Source organism: Chelonia mydas, chromosome 5, assembly GCF_015237465.2.
Source record: "Chelonia mydas isolate rCheMyd1 chromosome 5, rCheMyd1.pri.v2, whole genome shotgun sequence".
Classification (NCBI taxonomy): Eukaryota; Metazoa; Chordata; order Testudines; family Cheloniidae; genus Chelonia; species Chelonia mydas.
In genome coordinates, this window is record NC_051245.2 from 70,536,260 (window position 1) to 70,551,578 (window position 15,319).

Below are 15,319 nucleotides of genomic sequence, written 5' to 3' on the forward strand. Positions count from 1 at the left end.
TGTAAAAATCTTGAAATAACACTTAATTTCCTGCTGTTTACTTTTTTACATTTTTTTTGTTCTCCACTTGGTAAATTTATTTTTATTTTTTTTACTGTTTTTAAAGAAGCACAATCCTGCATAATTCATTTGTTTACTTCTAGCTGTGTGCAAGCATCATAATATCAAGAGGTACTGTATAAGCTCACCTCTGGGAATAGAATGTAATTGTGTCCACACAGCACAATGTCTGCAGTGCACAGAAACAGTGACTGTTGATGTAAAGGGGTTTTGTTTATCTTTCCAATTGGTGTATATTTAAGAGAAGTAGAATCTAGAAAAACTCACAAATATTAACCAGTTTAAAGAAGACTATGGTGTGGCTATTAGACATACATGTCCCTATTAAAAAAACCAAAAAAAACCCCCCAACCTAAACACTGTATGACCTATTAACAAACTACCTGTTCAAACTTAACATTGACATGAGGCATCATCATACAGTGTACATCATTCATGTTGCTCACTTTGATATAGAAATGATAAATCACTGTTGACCTAGTAAAGCTTTTATATTTCTGAGAAATATGTATAATGACAAGTTACGGCCTCCATTATTATGTTTGTCTAAGAGCTATTTAATTCCTGTTGCTTGATCGTTTCAAAAGTTTTCTGCTTGAAGAAAAGTAAGAAATTTTATGTCCATTCCTGTAGCAATTCCTTACTTGGAACTCCTCTACCGTTACAGTCAACAGTACTTTGTCCTGATCATTTCAGGATTGAGCTGTCTGTATATTTTGGCTTATTCCTTGCTCTTAAAGCAAAGGTTTGCAATAATGAAACTTTGGAAGATCTATGCTAGTTACTAGAAACTGCCCCTGGATTTGAGCCAGCATTCTAACCAAAGGATTGCATAGACAAATTCTTACAATGTATGCTTTTTGGAAAGTATTTATGCATGGTAATGTCCCAAATACAATTTTAAACTTAATTATCTTTCATAAATAAAAGTGGGTGATAGATAATATGTTTGCTTATTAGTGCTTTACAAAAATTATAAATATTTTAGAAGAGAAACAGCAAACCACCCTGACAGAATGGTATTCTGCTCAAGACAACACTAGCAAACCAGAATCTCAAAGACAGAGATCTGTACCAAGTGTGGCTGAAGAGTATGACTTGTTGGATGATGGTGGTGACACAGTGTTCAGTCAACTGGTATGCTTTTCTTTTTGTCAGAATTGAATTTTCAAATACACTGTATTTATATTAGTAGTCCTTTCTCCCCCACGTAATATGTGGCTGTAACAGTTGCATAAGGCAATTTAATTTTAACAAACAAATTATGGATAGATCCTATACACCTGTGAAAAAGTTGTGTGTTCTGCTTGAATGTTGTTAACACTAGTATTTTAAATGGAAGACTTTTTAATCCCTTAATGGCAGGAGTGAGTGAATATCTCTCAGAAGATCTCACATTGCTAAGAACAATGAATTAATGTTAAAATATTATTATGGTCACAAAAGTCTTCTTTAAGTCATATTTTCTTGCTTCAGTGACAAAACAGTTATACTGCATATACTTGTGTGTAGTGACCCATCCTTTTCATAATTCAAGTTTAACTGGCAGTACTGGAAAAATCATCTTTTTGTTGTAAACTAAGCTAAGTTCATATGGAAGTCATAGAGACAATAAATGGGTCTGTAGGGACCATTTACAGTTAATCTTTAATGTATAACACTCTTAAGTAATGTTATTACTTAAGAACATTAGCTATTTATCTAAATGTCTGACAGAATATACTTGATGAAAAATGCAATAAAAAGTTCAGATTTAAGGCTCTCCTGACAAATTTATTCAAGTACAGATTAAAGGTATTTTTGATTAAAACTTTGTACCTGCCACCCAATTGTCATCTTTGCTTAATATATAGTGTTTGTTATGTAGAATGTTGGGATTACTTATAATGGCATGTCCTTTAACCATAGCATTTTATTAGCTAAACCATATTATAGAAGTCTTATATTTGTATATATTTAAAAATAAGGGACTGTTCTTTTGTAAGCAGTAGTAGGAAGGGAATAAATGACACACTCACTTGTAGTAATTGCCTGCAGTCACCTCTATCTGTACAACCTTCTTTGCAGTTCCAGATTAGTTTAATTTAGATGGCATTGTTTGTAGTCTGTTCTTAACTGTTGTATGTCTCAGTCTTGAGTGATAATGTGAAAATGAATCCTGGTCTCCAATATTATATGGGTATTCATCTGAGAAACTTCCAGCTCCCTGAAAGTGTTTGACAAAATTTTCTGTATGTGATATAGGAAAGGACTAAATCAAGTATAGGCTACAAGTACATCTGTACATATAAGATGATAAATTGTATAAATCTGCATGTTTAGAGACAGTGATGTTTACAGTTTTGTATTTAATAAGTCTAGAAAATGGGTTTATAGTGAAATTGTTGATACAGAGGTTTTTTAGAGGGGCACAAATGATTTTAAATGAAAAGCTTTTATTTCAGTTGCTGCTTAGAATATTTTCTTCTAGTGAAAATGATTAGTGAAAATGACTTAACTGTATATTAAATCCTTATAATGCATTAGATCTTATCCTATTTTAAAAACGTATTTTGTTTTTGTTTAGATAAAGTGTCCAGATTTACCATTCTTGTCCTTTTTAATAATAATTTAGTTTGAGGACATGTGACTTTTGTATGCCACAATTCCAGTCATTATGAAAGCTGGAAACCTGTTTTCCTGTGGTAATGTACTGGATTGGCGTAGTATCACATTATTAAAATAGTGAGGGGTGGGTGAGTCGGAGGATGTGTGAGAGTGGGTGTGCAAAGAATGTAAAACATTAGATTAGCAACTGCTTTAGAGAAGATTCAAATACTTTTTGTTTTTCAAGTCTATTATCTTTTTTCAGACTGAAAAAGATGTGAATTGCCTTGAACCATGGTTAATAAAAGAAATGGATTCTTGTCTCTCCGATATATGGTTGCATAAAGATGTTGATGCCTTTGCTCAGGTGTTTCACCTTATCTTAACTGAAAATGTCAGTGGTAGGTTTCTCTTATTTTAGTAAACTTGTTTTTCTTACTGGGCTGTGCAGCTTCCTACATAGACTTTACCAAAAAAAAAAAGAAATGAGTTAAAAGTGCTGTGAATTACACATCACTTTTACTTTCTCAATTTTTGTTTAATTTTACATTAAAATACCTCTTTGAGAATTGACTTAAGATTTGTACGATTAATGGATTGTGTCCTTATTGATTATTACCACAGTATTCTTGAAGTGTACATATTATTTTTTATAGAATCATTTTGTGTAATACAATGTTAAGTTCATGAGGATTGACAATGGAAAAAATGAATCTTTTGGTCCTTCATCCAGAAACCAATTTTTCCGTAGGTGGGTGGAGTTTAGCAAGGCTGCTAAATATAATGTTTGGAGGAATCAGTAACATTGTTTGAAGAATTTCCTTTTTGCCCAAAAGTCTAATATTTCGATTTTTCCTTATTAGTTGATTACAGACACAGTGAAACCAGTGCAACTGCACTAATGATTGCTTCAGGGAGAGGTTTCTTAAGTCAGGTAGAACAGCTGATTGGAATGGGAGCGAATGTCCACAGCAAATCATCCAATGGCTGGTAAAACAACAATTGAATTCTTTCAAAATCTGATCTGTTTACGTTTTCTAAATATGCAAGTTTTCAGTTTACAGCCAGGAATAATTACGTATTTAAGAACGTAAGAATGGCCATACTGGGTCAGACCAAAGATCCATCCAGCCCAGTATCCTGTCTACCGACAGTAGCCAATGCCAGGTGCCCCAGAGGGAGTGAACCTAACAGGTAATGATCAAGTGATCTCTCTCCTGCCATCCATCTCCACCCTCTGACAAACAGAGGCTAGGGACACCATTCCTTACCCATCTTGGCTAATAACCATTAATGGACTTAACCTCCATGAATTTATCCAGTTCTCTTTTAAACCCTGTTATAGTCCTAGCTTTCACAACCTCCTCAGGCAAGGAGTTTCACAGGTTGACTGTGTGCTGAGTGAAGAAGAACTTCCTTTTATTTGTTTTAAACCTGCTACCCATTAATTTCATTTGGTGGCCCCTAGTTCTTATATTATTGGAACAAGTAAGTAACTTTTCCTGAACAAGTAAATAACTTACTAACCCAGGAACCTATCCTTGCAACAAAGCCCGTTGCCAACTGTGTCCACATATCTATTCAGGGGACACCATCACAGGGCCTAATAACATCAGCCACACTATCAGAGGCTCGTTCACCTGCACATCCACCAATGTGATATATGCCATCATGTGCCAGCAATGCCCCTCTGCCATGTACATTGGTCAAACTGGACAGTCTCTACGTAAAAGAATAAATGGACACAAATCAGATGTCAAGAATTATAACATTCATAAACCAGTCGGAGAACACTTCAATCTCTCTGGTCACGCGATTACAGACATGAAAGTTGCGATATTACAGCAGAAAAACTTCAAAACCAGACTCCAGCGAGAGACTGCTGAATTGGAATTAATTTGCAAATTGGATACAATTAACTTAGGCTTGAATAGAGACTGGGAGTAGTTGATTTCCCCTTGTTTTTTCCTACCTCCCCGCCCCCAGACATTCTTGTTAAACCCTGGATTTGTGCTGGAAATGGCCCACCTTGATTATCATACACATTGTAAGGAGAGTGATCACTTTAGATAAGCTATTACCAGCAGGAGAGTGGGGTGGGGGGAGAGAAAACCTTTTGTAGTGGTAAACACCCATTTTTTCATGTTTTGTGTGTATAAAAAGATCTTCTGTACTTTCCACAGTATGCATCCGATGAAGTGAGCTGTAGCTCACAAAAGCTTTTGCTCAAATAAATTGGTTAGTCTCTAAGGTGCCACAAGTACTCCTTTTCTTTTTGCGAATACAGACTAACACGGCTGTTACTCTGAAACTTTGATAACGTTACCTTATAGTCTTGACAAACTAAAGTTTGTTTGTTTGTATTCTACCCTGTTTTCTTTACTCTTTCTGCCTAGTGTCATTCCTCAATTTCAAAAATTTTTCAAAATATTCTTTGCTTTGAAATTGTTTTTAAGTATACTGGCATATGGCTTCCCTTTCAATGGGCCTAATCCAGAACCCATTAAAGTTAAAAAGAGTTTTTCCATTTACTTCAATAGGCAGTGGACCAGGGCCAAAATGCTTTGCCATTTGTATTAATTGGGAGCTATATGTGCAAGACTGAAAAGAGAGTACATGCTATTATTTGGACCTTCTTTCTCTTCAAGAATGACTTGTGGTACTGTCTGTAAATAGAATATCCTTGACTTTCACACATGTGTAATCATTAATTCATTAAAAAGAAAAGGATGCATCACTTGCATCCGATGAAGTGAGCTGTAGCTCACAAAAGCTTATGCTCAAATAAATTTGTTAGTCTCTAAGGTGCCACAAGTACTCCTTTTCTTTTTGCGAATACAGACTAACACGGCTGCTACTCTGAAACCCATTAATTCATTGTTCTCGTTATTAGAAAAGATCATTGTAATACAAAATGAAGTAGGAATTGATCTACCAGTGGATTTATATCAGGCAGATACTAATATCAGAAGCATGCAAAAACAGATTTGATTTAGGGAGAGAACAGTAAAATTGGCTTTATAAGGACATAATGAACAAAGGAGTTTTAAAAAGCAAATCTTTGAGCATGTGAATCTTTGCCTACAGAGAATACTAGGTGTGCCATTTCAGAACACTTACATGTGCAGTACAGGCGATAGTGAGGGAAAAATACAAAGTATGACTCAGTATTGCACATAGGCTTTTGTTTTTCAACAGAAGAAGTGAAAAATTATTTTTCGCTATAGCTTGCTTGTACTTGCTCTTGTACAGAGCTGGCAAACTTACTTTGCGGGGATTTCTGTATACTGTATTATTTCGATATCATGTGCTTTCAAGTGTGAAAACATATATCCAGTGGATACTACAGTGATGAGAGCATGACAAGTGCACAAGTGTTTAAAAAAGGGGTTCCTAGAATCTGTAGTTGACTGATATAAGGTATTTGTAGTTCTAAATGAGACCGTTAAGAACACTTTGTAACTATTGCAGGATGGCTTTGGATTGGGCTAAACATTTTGGACAGACTGAGATTGTAGATCTTCTGGAATCTTACAGGTAAGGTATTCCTGCTTTGCTGAAACATTTATTTAACATGTAAATGCCTATTACATTCATGCATAACTTTAATGGGTACAACAATGTTTAGTTCTCTAACTTCTAAAATCTGGCACAAAAAAGCCAATTTGCAAAACTAGGTATAATAAATCCAGAAGATATTCTTGCTTTTTAAAAAGTAAACCTCCTGTAATAAGACTAGGTGGTTTAAAAATGTATATCAAATGAGTTCTGTTTCGTGGCCACTATAGCAGTCCTCACCAAGAAACCAAGAGCAGTTCAAACACTTGGATTGGGAGGCCTGGAACTGTAAGCCTTACTCACTCTTTGTTTTTCTGCTTGGACAGCAGGTTACAGTTCTCCTACTTCTGTTCAAATCTCTTTTGCTTTCCCTTCCCTTCTACTTCTAGGTAGGGAAGTTTTTTAAATTTACTTTTGCCTCTTTGGTATAACTTTTGTCTTGTTAAACTGGTGCTTTGAAAACCTTAGGGACCACTCATTAAACGCTCCCTGTGCCCTTCAATGATGGAACAGCTGAAATAGCTCAGGAATATGTATCTTTACATCCTACATGGCACCAGAGGGCCACCTTACAGAAAAATCTCTTCAGCAGTCACTATTTTCAAAGTCCAAAAAGACCAAGATTTGCAAAAATAGGTGTCCTAAAGTTGAGCTCCTATGGCTATGTTTAGGCATCTTGGGAATTGGTCTGACTTTCAAAAGCACTGGGTATCCAGCAGCTCCCTTTTAAAGAGCTAGTGTTCCTTCAATTCTGAGAAACCTTTAGGGCTCCATAAAATTCTTAAGTGAAGTAAAAACTTTACGCTTCCTACTTGCTCTTCTACCAGTTCACTCATGAGACCGCTCACCGTCCCAATCAGATCATTACGGCCACAGTCAGGAAATATTCTTTCTCCAAGAATTATTTTGACGCTGTGCAGGAGAAAGAATTGCACTCTTAACATTTAACCTGTAAAAGAAAGACAAGAGGTGCATAAATACCCACCTTTTGTGTTTGAATAAAATGTTATGCCACTACTTGTTTGAGTAAGTTTATAAGGGCTTGGAGGGGAAAAAACAGATGAAGGGAAATGGTTCAGTCACAAAATTAGGAAATTCCATAGGATTCAGGCTTAAAAAGCTTAGCATCCCTAAAATTAAAAAACGTATGAAAGAATTGGCATCATTGTCTGAAAACATGGTTATCTCTTCAGAAGAGGATAACTTTAAGATAGGAGGACCTCTGAGAAGATATCAAATCATCTTTCAGTTTTCCCCCATATCTTGCTTTGCCAAAGGGGACATAGCCTGGAGTGATGACCTCAGACCCACTAAGTCATGAAAAGTTTCATTCTTAAGAAAATCTCTGTACTTCTATTGTAGAAGCCCTAGAAGTCTGCATTTTGCTTCAAAGTCTTTCTAAACTGATCTCTCTAACATTTATACTGTGCCCATCACTGTTACACTTGTGCATCTCACACTGTAACTAGTTGCCCGTTCTGGGTAAGTGGCTGTCTGTGGTTCAGTAAATCAAAACCAATCATTTGCTTCTTCAAATTAATTAAAGCTAACTACTCATTGGAAAGTGGCAGAAAATGCTGAAATATCTAGGTATTCCTTGCCTATCTCATGTGAATATTTATACTCATCTGTTTAGTCTCTAAAACAGATGAGTAACCAGCCTTTTCATCCCAATACAGGTATTAATAGAAAGATTCCAAATACTTCAGTAGAAAATATTTGAATTGAAATGATAAAGTATTTCACCCTTTAATTCTTCATCCAGCCACTATAATCAGTTAGTCAATAAAAGCCCTGGATGATCCAAGAAAAGTGTTCTCACTTTAGGGGCTATAAAATCAATTCCTGCACTTGAAAGAATATGTGGGCTGCACTCTATACCTTTATAGTTCAGAACAGACAGGTGTAAGAGCAATTGTAGACCTTGAATCCCTGAAAAAAGTAAAATCCCACTGAGATCAACCTTTGTTACAATGTCTCCAGGAGATTTCCTAACATCTGTAGATCTTGGAGACGTACCTTCCCATTCTGTTTTAGCAGTGCCAACATCCCTCTCTCCAATTTATCTGTGAAAATCATCCTATATTTACATCCTTTCATTTTGATCTTTCAGTTCTAAAAATCTTTACCACATAGTCAGACAGTCTCCTAGGATTTCGGGTAGAAAAATCGTTAAGGATTACTACTTTGTTTAAATTCATGTAAACCGTTAACATGCATCCGATGAAGTGAGCTGTAGCTCACGAAAGCTCATGCTCAAATAAATTGGTTAGTCTCTAAGGTGCCACAAGTACTCCTTTTCTTTTTGCGAATACAGACTAACACGGCTGTTGCTCTGAAACCCGTTAACGTGTTATTGACATATCTTTGAAAAACTTCTGGTGAGTGAATAATTGTGACTTACAGTCCCTTATCAAAGCTCTTGGATGTGTCTTTGGTCTCTGTAAAGAGGTAATCTACCCATCATTGAGGACTGAGTTTGATGTTAATTATAGAAAGGAAATAAGCAGGTAATTTTTTTTTCCATTGGGCCCTCATAAGTCTTCACACAGCACCTCTTCAGATCTAGCTGGGTTTTATACGCCATTCCCACTGCCTATTCTATAATAATCTGATTCAAGATATGTCCAGCAAGTATTTTTTTGATGCATCCTTTATGACTAGTAACAATTTTATAAAAGAAAAATGGAGAAAATGATTAATGGGAGTCAAGTACTTCTTAAAAATAACTTGATGGCATATAAGGTACTCTCTTGTAACAGAATTGCTTCTGGAATGGGATTCTTTATATAAGCCCTCAAACCATGTTTTCTGATCTGTGTAATTTCACTGTCCACTCTTTTTTTTTCAAAATTGCCAGTCTCCTTGCCTTAGACTAGACTAATGGGGATGTTCCAGGTCAATACTGAAATATATTGGTAGTGCTATGTGGGAAGGTTTGTATTGAAACTGCGTGTATTATGTTTGGCTCCAACCAGTGTGCTTATTTTTGTGAGCAACAAAATTCACATATAAAGTAAAAGGTAAGTTACATAATAGGCTGCCAAATACATTTTAAGTTGATTTTAAGGTAACAACACTATTTTGTCTTGTCTAAGTGTGGAGGTTTTTTTTGTTTTTGTTTTTTTTAATTTTTAGAACTACAATATATGGTCTTAGAGTCCTAAAATTCCAACTGCTGGGATTTTCCTGCCTGGCAGGGCAAATTAAATTAAGTGAGTTCTTCTATAGAAAACCCTTCCTCCTTGCCTTTCTGCAGGAGGAGCAAAATGTTTAGGCTCAAGAATCATAGTAATTTCTAATGCGTTTGAATGCCATTGTAATAAGTTTTACTGTTCATTCTCCAAAGATACATTGAGGGAAGATCCACAATATTTTTTGTGGCCAGAAAAATGTGAAATGTAGTTGTGTTGCAGATGTTTTGTTGAAGGAGTTTCAAGATTTTGTAGAAGTGCGCGGGGGCGGGCCGGGCGGGCAGGGTCAGGGAGAACCATCAAGTGGTCTCAATATATCATTCCTGGTGTTGGAAAAAAGTGCTTTCTAAATTGCTTTTTAGTATGTTAAAGGATGGGGAGAGAGTCAGGAAAGGGATTGCAATGAAATAGAAAACAAAACGAGTTTAGGCCCCATTTGTGGGGCATTACTAAGCCATAAACCTATTACAATATTAAAGAGGATTTTGGTGTTAAAATACCAAAAATAAACCAAACCCGCACCAAAACATCCAGTATTTAAATAGTAAATGATCAGTTAAATAGCAAACAGAACTAATAATTAGCTGTATCTTTATTTTATGTTAATATTTTGACACAGGTGTCTTTCTGTCTGCCAAATGCATTATGAGTGGAAAAACTTCACCTGTACAAAAGCTTCAGGTCTTAAACAGAAAATCACCACACAACTGACTAACATCTATTGGTATTAATGATTTTCATGCAAATTGTCACTATGAGCAGAGCAGTTACCAAACAACTTATCAACTAGTAGCGATGGTATTTTAAAAACTCCAAATAGACATTGTTATTACCATGCCTTTGAATTAAATTAATATTCAGTGTCATTAAAACAATTCTTGAGCAATTATCAAGGATAATCAGAAAATACTTGTAAGGAGGAGAAATATTGAGTCTTAGATGAATTATAAAACAAATCAACTTGAGCAAAATGAAGGGAGAAAAGATATTTACAGATATCTATTCAGTGCACTTCACTTGCACTTTGGCAATATCATTGCTGGCCTGGCCAAGTTGAGCAAATGTAAAGTATTCCTAAATCACACAAGATAGTCTATTACAAGAACAATTTGACTACGTATGTTGGTTTTTCATGCTTAAATGTTTTCTATAAATATTTTTTGTTTGAATGTGCTTTAGCATTGGTATCAACAAAAATTAAATATATCTTACTTGAGAATAGGAGGACATTTTTAAGACTTTGTCAACACAGCTTTTAATAATACAACCTATCCTGGAAAATGATCCCCCCACTCTCACAAGCCTTGGGAAGCAGGCCAATCCTCACTTACAGACAGCCCCCCAACCTGAAGCAAATACTCACCAGCAACTGCACACCATGCTACAGAAACACTAACGCAGGAACCAATCCCTGTAACAAACCCCGTTGCCTTCTCTGTCCCCTTATTTATTCTAGTGACACCATCATAGGACCTAACCACTTGAGCCACACCATCAGAGGCTCATTCACTTGCACATCTACTAATGTGATATATGCCATCATGTGCCAGCAGTGCCCCTCTGCTGTGTACATTGGCCAAACCGGACAGTCTCTATGTAAAAGGATAAATCGACAAATCAGACATCAGGAATGGTAACATACAAAAGCCAGTAGGAGAACACTTCAGTCTTCCTGGACACTCAATAATAGATTTTAAAGTAGCCATTCTTCAACAAAAAAACTTCAAAAACAGACTTCAGTGAGAAACTGCTGAGCTACAATTCATTTGCAAACTTAACACCATCAATTTGGGCTTGAATAAGGACTGGGAGTGGCTGGCTCACTACAAAAGCAATTTTTCCGTCTCTTGGTATTGACACTTCCTCATCAATTATTGGGAGTGGACTATATCCACCCTGACTAAATTGGCCTTCAGTATTGGTTCTCCATTTGTAAGGTAACTCCCTTCTCTTCATGTGCCAATATATATTTATGCCTGTATCTGTATTTTCACTCCATGCATCTGAAAAAGTTGTTGTTTTTTTTTACCCGCGAAAGCTTATGCCAAAATAAATCTGTTAGTCTTTAAGGTGTCACCGGACTCCTCTTTGTTTTTGGCTTAGCATGATATTATGTATTGACAAGTAATATACGCATATATAATATAGACACTGGAACATTCAAGAATAATAGTTTGGATCATAGAAGCTTTTTGTTTCTCATGGTCTTATTGGTTTTAGATCATTTTACTACTGCTAAAACAGTAACTGTTAAACTGATTTACCACCTACTCGAAACACTGCAGCTATGTGTTTGTTTAGCTGGGTATAGCTACATGTTGATGGGGAAAAAATGCATTTTCTAGCTACTGTTTTCTTTTTAAAAGATAAATTGGGTGACTGGTTATACTTTCACTGTTTTTTAATGCCATTTAAAGCCCTGATTAAACAAAGTGTTTCAGCTTATTGAGCATGTTAAGTACTGAGTGGCACTGGCACATAAATCACTAAAGTCAGTGAATAGTAATTCGCTGTTAATATTCTGTTATTACCTACATCATCTTAAATATTTCAGTATGAAATAAGAACTGGATATCTTGGTAGTTCTGATCTTATTTTGAATTCATGGCTACAGGGAAGCCTAGTAGTCTGATGCACACTTCCACTCTTGTTTCATGAGGATAAGCTTATTTTATGTGACTCTGTGTGTGTATATGTTTCAGTGCTTCATTAGAGTTTGGAAACCTGGATGAAAGTTCTCTAGTGCAGGCAAATGGTGGTGATCTTAGCGCAGAAGACAGAGAACTATTGAAAGCTTATCATCACAGTTTTGATGATGAAAAAGTGGATCTGGATCTGATTATGCACCTACTTTACAATATCTGTCATAGTTGTGATGCTGGTAAGCACGTATTAAATTTTTTTATTTTAATAAGTTACTGTGGATACAGCTTGTTTCAGATGTATTAGTGATTGCACTTGTCTTTGTGAATAGTAATAACTTAATACACTGACAAAGAGTCCTATGGCACCTTATAGACTAACAGACGTATTGGAGCATGAGCTTTCGTGGGTGAATACCCACTTCGTCTGAAGTGGGTATTCACCCACGAAAGCTCATGCTCCAATACGTCTGTTGGTCTATCCTAAGGTGCCACAGGACTCTTTGCCACTTTTACAGATCCAGACTAACACAGCTACCCCTCTGAAGCTTAATACACTGAAGTACTGCAAGTAAATCCTTCGTGTGTTTACAAATACATGTTACTGGAGCATGTTTTTCTGTGATTTAAAATGAGTTTCCTATGTAACTTCTGTATTCTACATTTTTTTTTAAAAGGAGCAGTTTTAATTTTTCTTCCTGGATATGATGAGATAGTTGGCTTGAGGGATCGCATTCTGTTTGATGACAAGAGGTTTGCTGATAATGCTCACAGGTAAATTCTTTAGTCTCTGTTGCTGATTTTAATGCTTCTTAGTCTTACCCAAAAAAAAAAATTTTTTTTTTAATTTCACTTCTGTTTTGCCATTAGATATCAAGTTTTTATGCTGCATTCAAATATGCAAACATCAGATCAGAAGAAGGTGCTAAAAACTCCACCTCCGGGCATTCGCAAAATAGCAAGTATCAAATTACTTTTTTCAGCTGTTCTCTTTGATTCATGTCTTCACTTCTACAGTTACTATAAAAAAACTTTATTGTTGCAGATTCTTTCTACTAATATTGCAGAAACCAGCATCACAGTCAATGATGTTGTCTTTGTTATTGACTCTGGCAAGATGAAAGAGGTATGGCTGTATAAATTTTGGGTTAATATTGCTGAAAGAAATAGTGCAGAGAAGTGTGCAGTGGTACATATTTTAAATAAAAATGTTAACAGTAGCGGAAGGAAAATGGTATTAGCAGGATTATTCCTGGCACATGTTATCAAATACATTTCATGTAACTGAACTTATTGATTCTTGAATGCAAATCTTTTGACAACTGAAAGAATGTTATAAATGTTTAGTATGATTGTATTTTGCACTCAAATACCAAATTTAGGAAAATATGGTAATAATTTACAAATGTGGCAAAGAAGAAATAAAATTTTAATCAAGTACAACAACAAGAGATGTTTATGCTTAGCCCTATGGTAAAGCGAGAGGAAATGCAACTCACTTTCTGTGCTATACTAGGCATTATAAATTAAAAGAACCTGATAGCCAGAAAATTACATTGAACAGATCTGGCTTTGGCTTTAATTTTAAAAAGGTGTCTATATATTTGTAAGGAAGAGAAGTAGGTTCTAAATAAACACTTGGTTATAGTTAACTAGCTTTAAACATGCCCAGGTCCAATTACTGTAATTATTGTAGCTGAATTTAGCTTGATAATTAAGATAATTTACGTTGCTTTGTTTAATGTACCCTATTAAATCCAACTATTGCTCTTGTGATATGAACTCTGCCTTAATATTGTAGAAGTCCTTTGATGCACTGAACTGTGTTACCATGCTAAAAATGGTGTGGATTTCAAAAGCCAGTGCCATTCAGAGAAAAGGCAGGTAATGTATATTTCACGTTGAATCTTATTTCACAAACATCGAACTTTGCATACGTTAAATGTAGTAAGGAGGCAGACCATTGCCTTTATAATAGGAAGTATTATGATGTGAACTGTCAATGTATTTCTTTCATCCAAATACAATTAAAATCATTTAAAAGCTTTGTGTCTCTATTATAATATTGGAGTTACTACTACAGGGAAAACATTGAGACTCAAATTAGGCTTGAATAATGTTAAAAGATTTAACCTAACCAGACTTTTGTATTGGGAAAATTGTTATAATATACAAGTCTGAAAATAGAAGTTCACTTATTTGCTTTTTTATTCACAATTCTTAGGGTTTGTCCACACTATAGATGGAAGAATTCTTCTGTTGACCTGGCACCAGGTCTTAGGTCGGCTTAACTATTTTTTCTCAAAGGTGTGAATTTTTCACATTTCTGAGTGATGTAGCTAGGTTGATCTAAATTTTTGTTGTAGACCAGGCCTTGCTGTTTGCTGGTTTTTGAAAACATTTGGCCCTTATTTTCACTTATACTACAAGCATCACTTTGTGCCACTCTGGGAGTGTAAAGGGGCCTTAGAGAGTGAAAATTACACTTACACCTACTTTAAAGCCTCTCTTCACTCATAGAATCATATAGCGTTTAAGGCAAGAAGGGTCAACCAGATCATCTAATCTGACCTTCTGTATGTCACAGACCCTCACCACTATCTAGCAACCGCACACTGCTGCCAGAGTCGATCTTAGTATAATTGACAAATCCATTTGTATTTAAATCAGGTGTTTCTTCCTGAAGAGTTTCCACCTGCTCTCTTTTGATCCTGCAATGGAGTTATAATTGTCCAGTTTGGTGATTCAATTTTTTTGTTTTAGGAAGATTAGATCATTTTCCTGGAAAATCTAAGTCTGCATGTTTAAAAAAAAGTAGTATATTTATCTTTGTTAAATGTGCTTGACTGTAGATCTCCTTTTGTTTTTTCATTATGAGCTTTTTTTTTTTTTTACACACTTTTTGTATTTGATTCTCAGCTGTCTTTTTAAGTAATATTTTGTTTCTAAGGGCTGGACGCTGTCGGCCTGGAATCTGTTTCCGACTCTTCAGCAGGCTCCGATTTCAGAATATGTTGGAATTTCAGACTCCAGAACTTCTAAGAATGCCACTACAGGTGGATCGTCACTTGAAAGCTATTATTTTTTTCTGTTGTTTTACCATAAGTCTACGCATTGTTTTACAAAACATATGCTGGAAAAAAAGGTCCCTGTCTTGAATACTTATAACCTTGGGTATATTATAAGGATGTAAAAATATGATATGGGATAATTTGTCATGTTCCAAGAAAGTGTAGAGGCATTATGGGAGCAGAGATAGGGGCTGGGGACTAACATAAA

General features: G+C 35.5%; 1 protein-coding gene across 3 annotated transcripts in view; it reads left to right on the plus strand.

The window, feature by feature from the left end:
• Window positions 1–15,319, plus strand: part of YTHDC2 (YTH domain containing 2) — a 50,086-nt gene that overhangs the window by 14,668 nt on the left and 20,099 nt on the right. For all 3 annotated transcript variants that reach the window (XM_037901557.2, XM_037901558.2, XM_043546781.1), the window contains 10 exons: window positions 1,049–1,197; window positions 2,912–3,047; window positions 3,510–3,636; window positions 6,118–6,183; window positions 12,101–12,279; window positions 12,718–12,814; window positions 12,911–12,998; window positions 13,086–13,166; window positions 13,842–13,924; window positions 14,991–15,096. In XM_037901557.2, coding sequence (XP_037757485.1) covers window positions 1,049–1,197; window positions 2,912–3,047; window positions 3,510–3,636; window positions 6,118–6,183; window positions 12,101–12,279; window positions 12,718–12,814; window positions 12,911–12,998; window positions 13,086–13,166; window positions 13,842–13,924; window positions 14,991–15,096 — 1,112 coding nt within the window. The remainder of the gene's footprint in view (window positions 1–1,048; window positions 1,198–2,911; window positions 3,048–3,509; window positions 3,637–6,117; window positions 6,184–12,100; window positions 12,280–12,717; window positions 12,815–12,910; window positions 12,999–13,085; window positions 13,167–13,841; window positions 13,925–14,990; window positions 15,097–15,319) is intronic.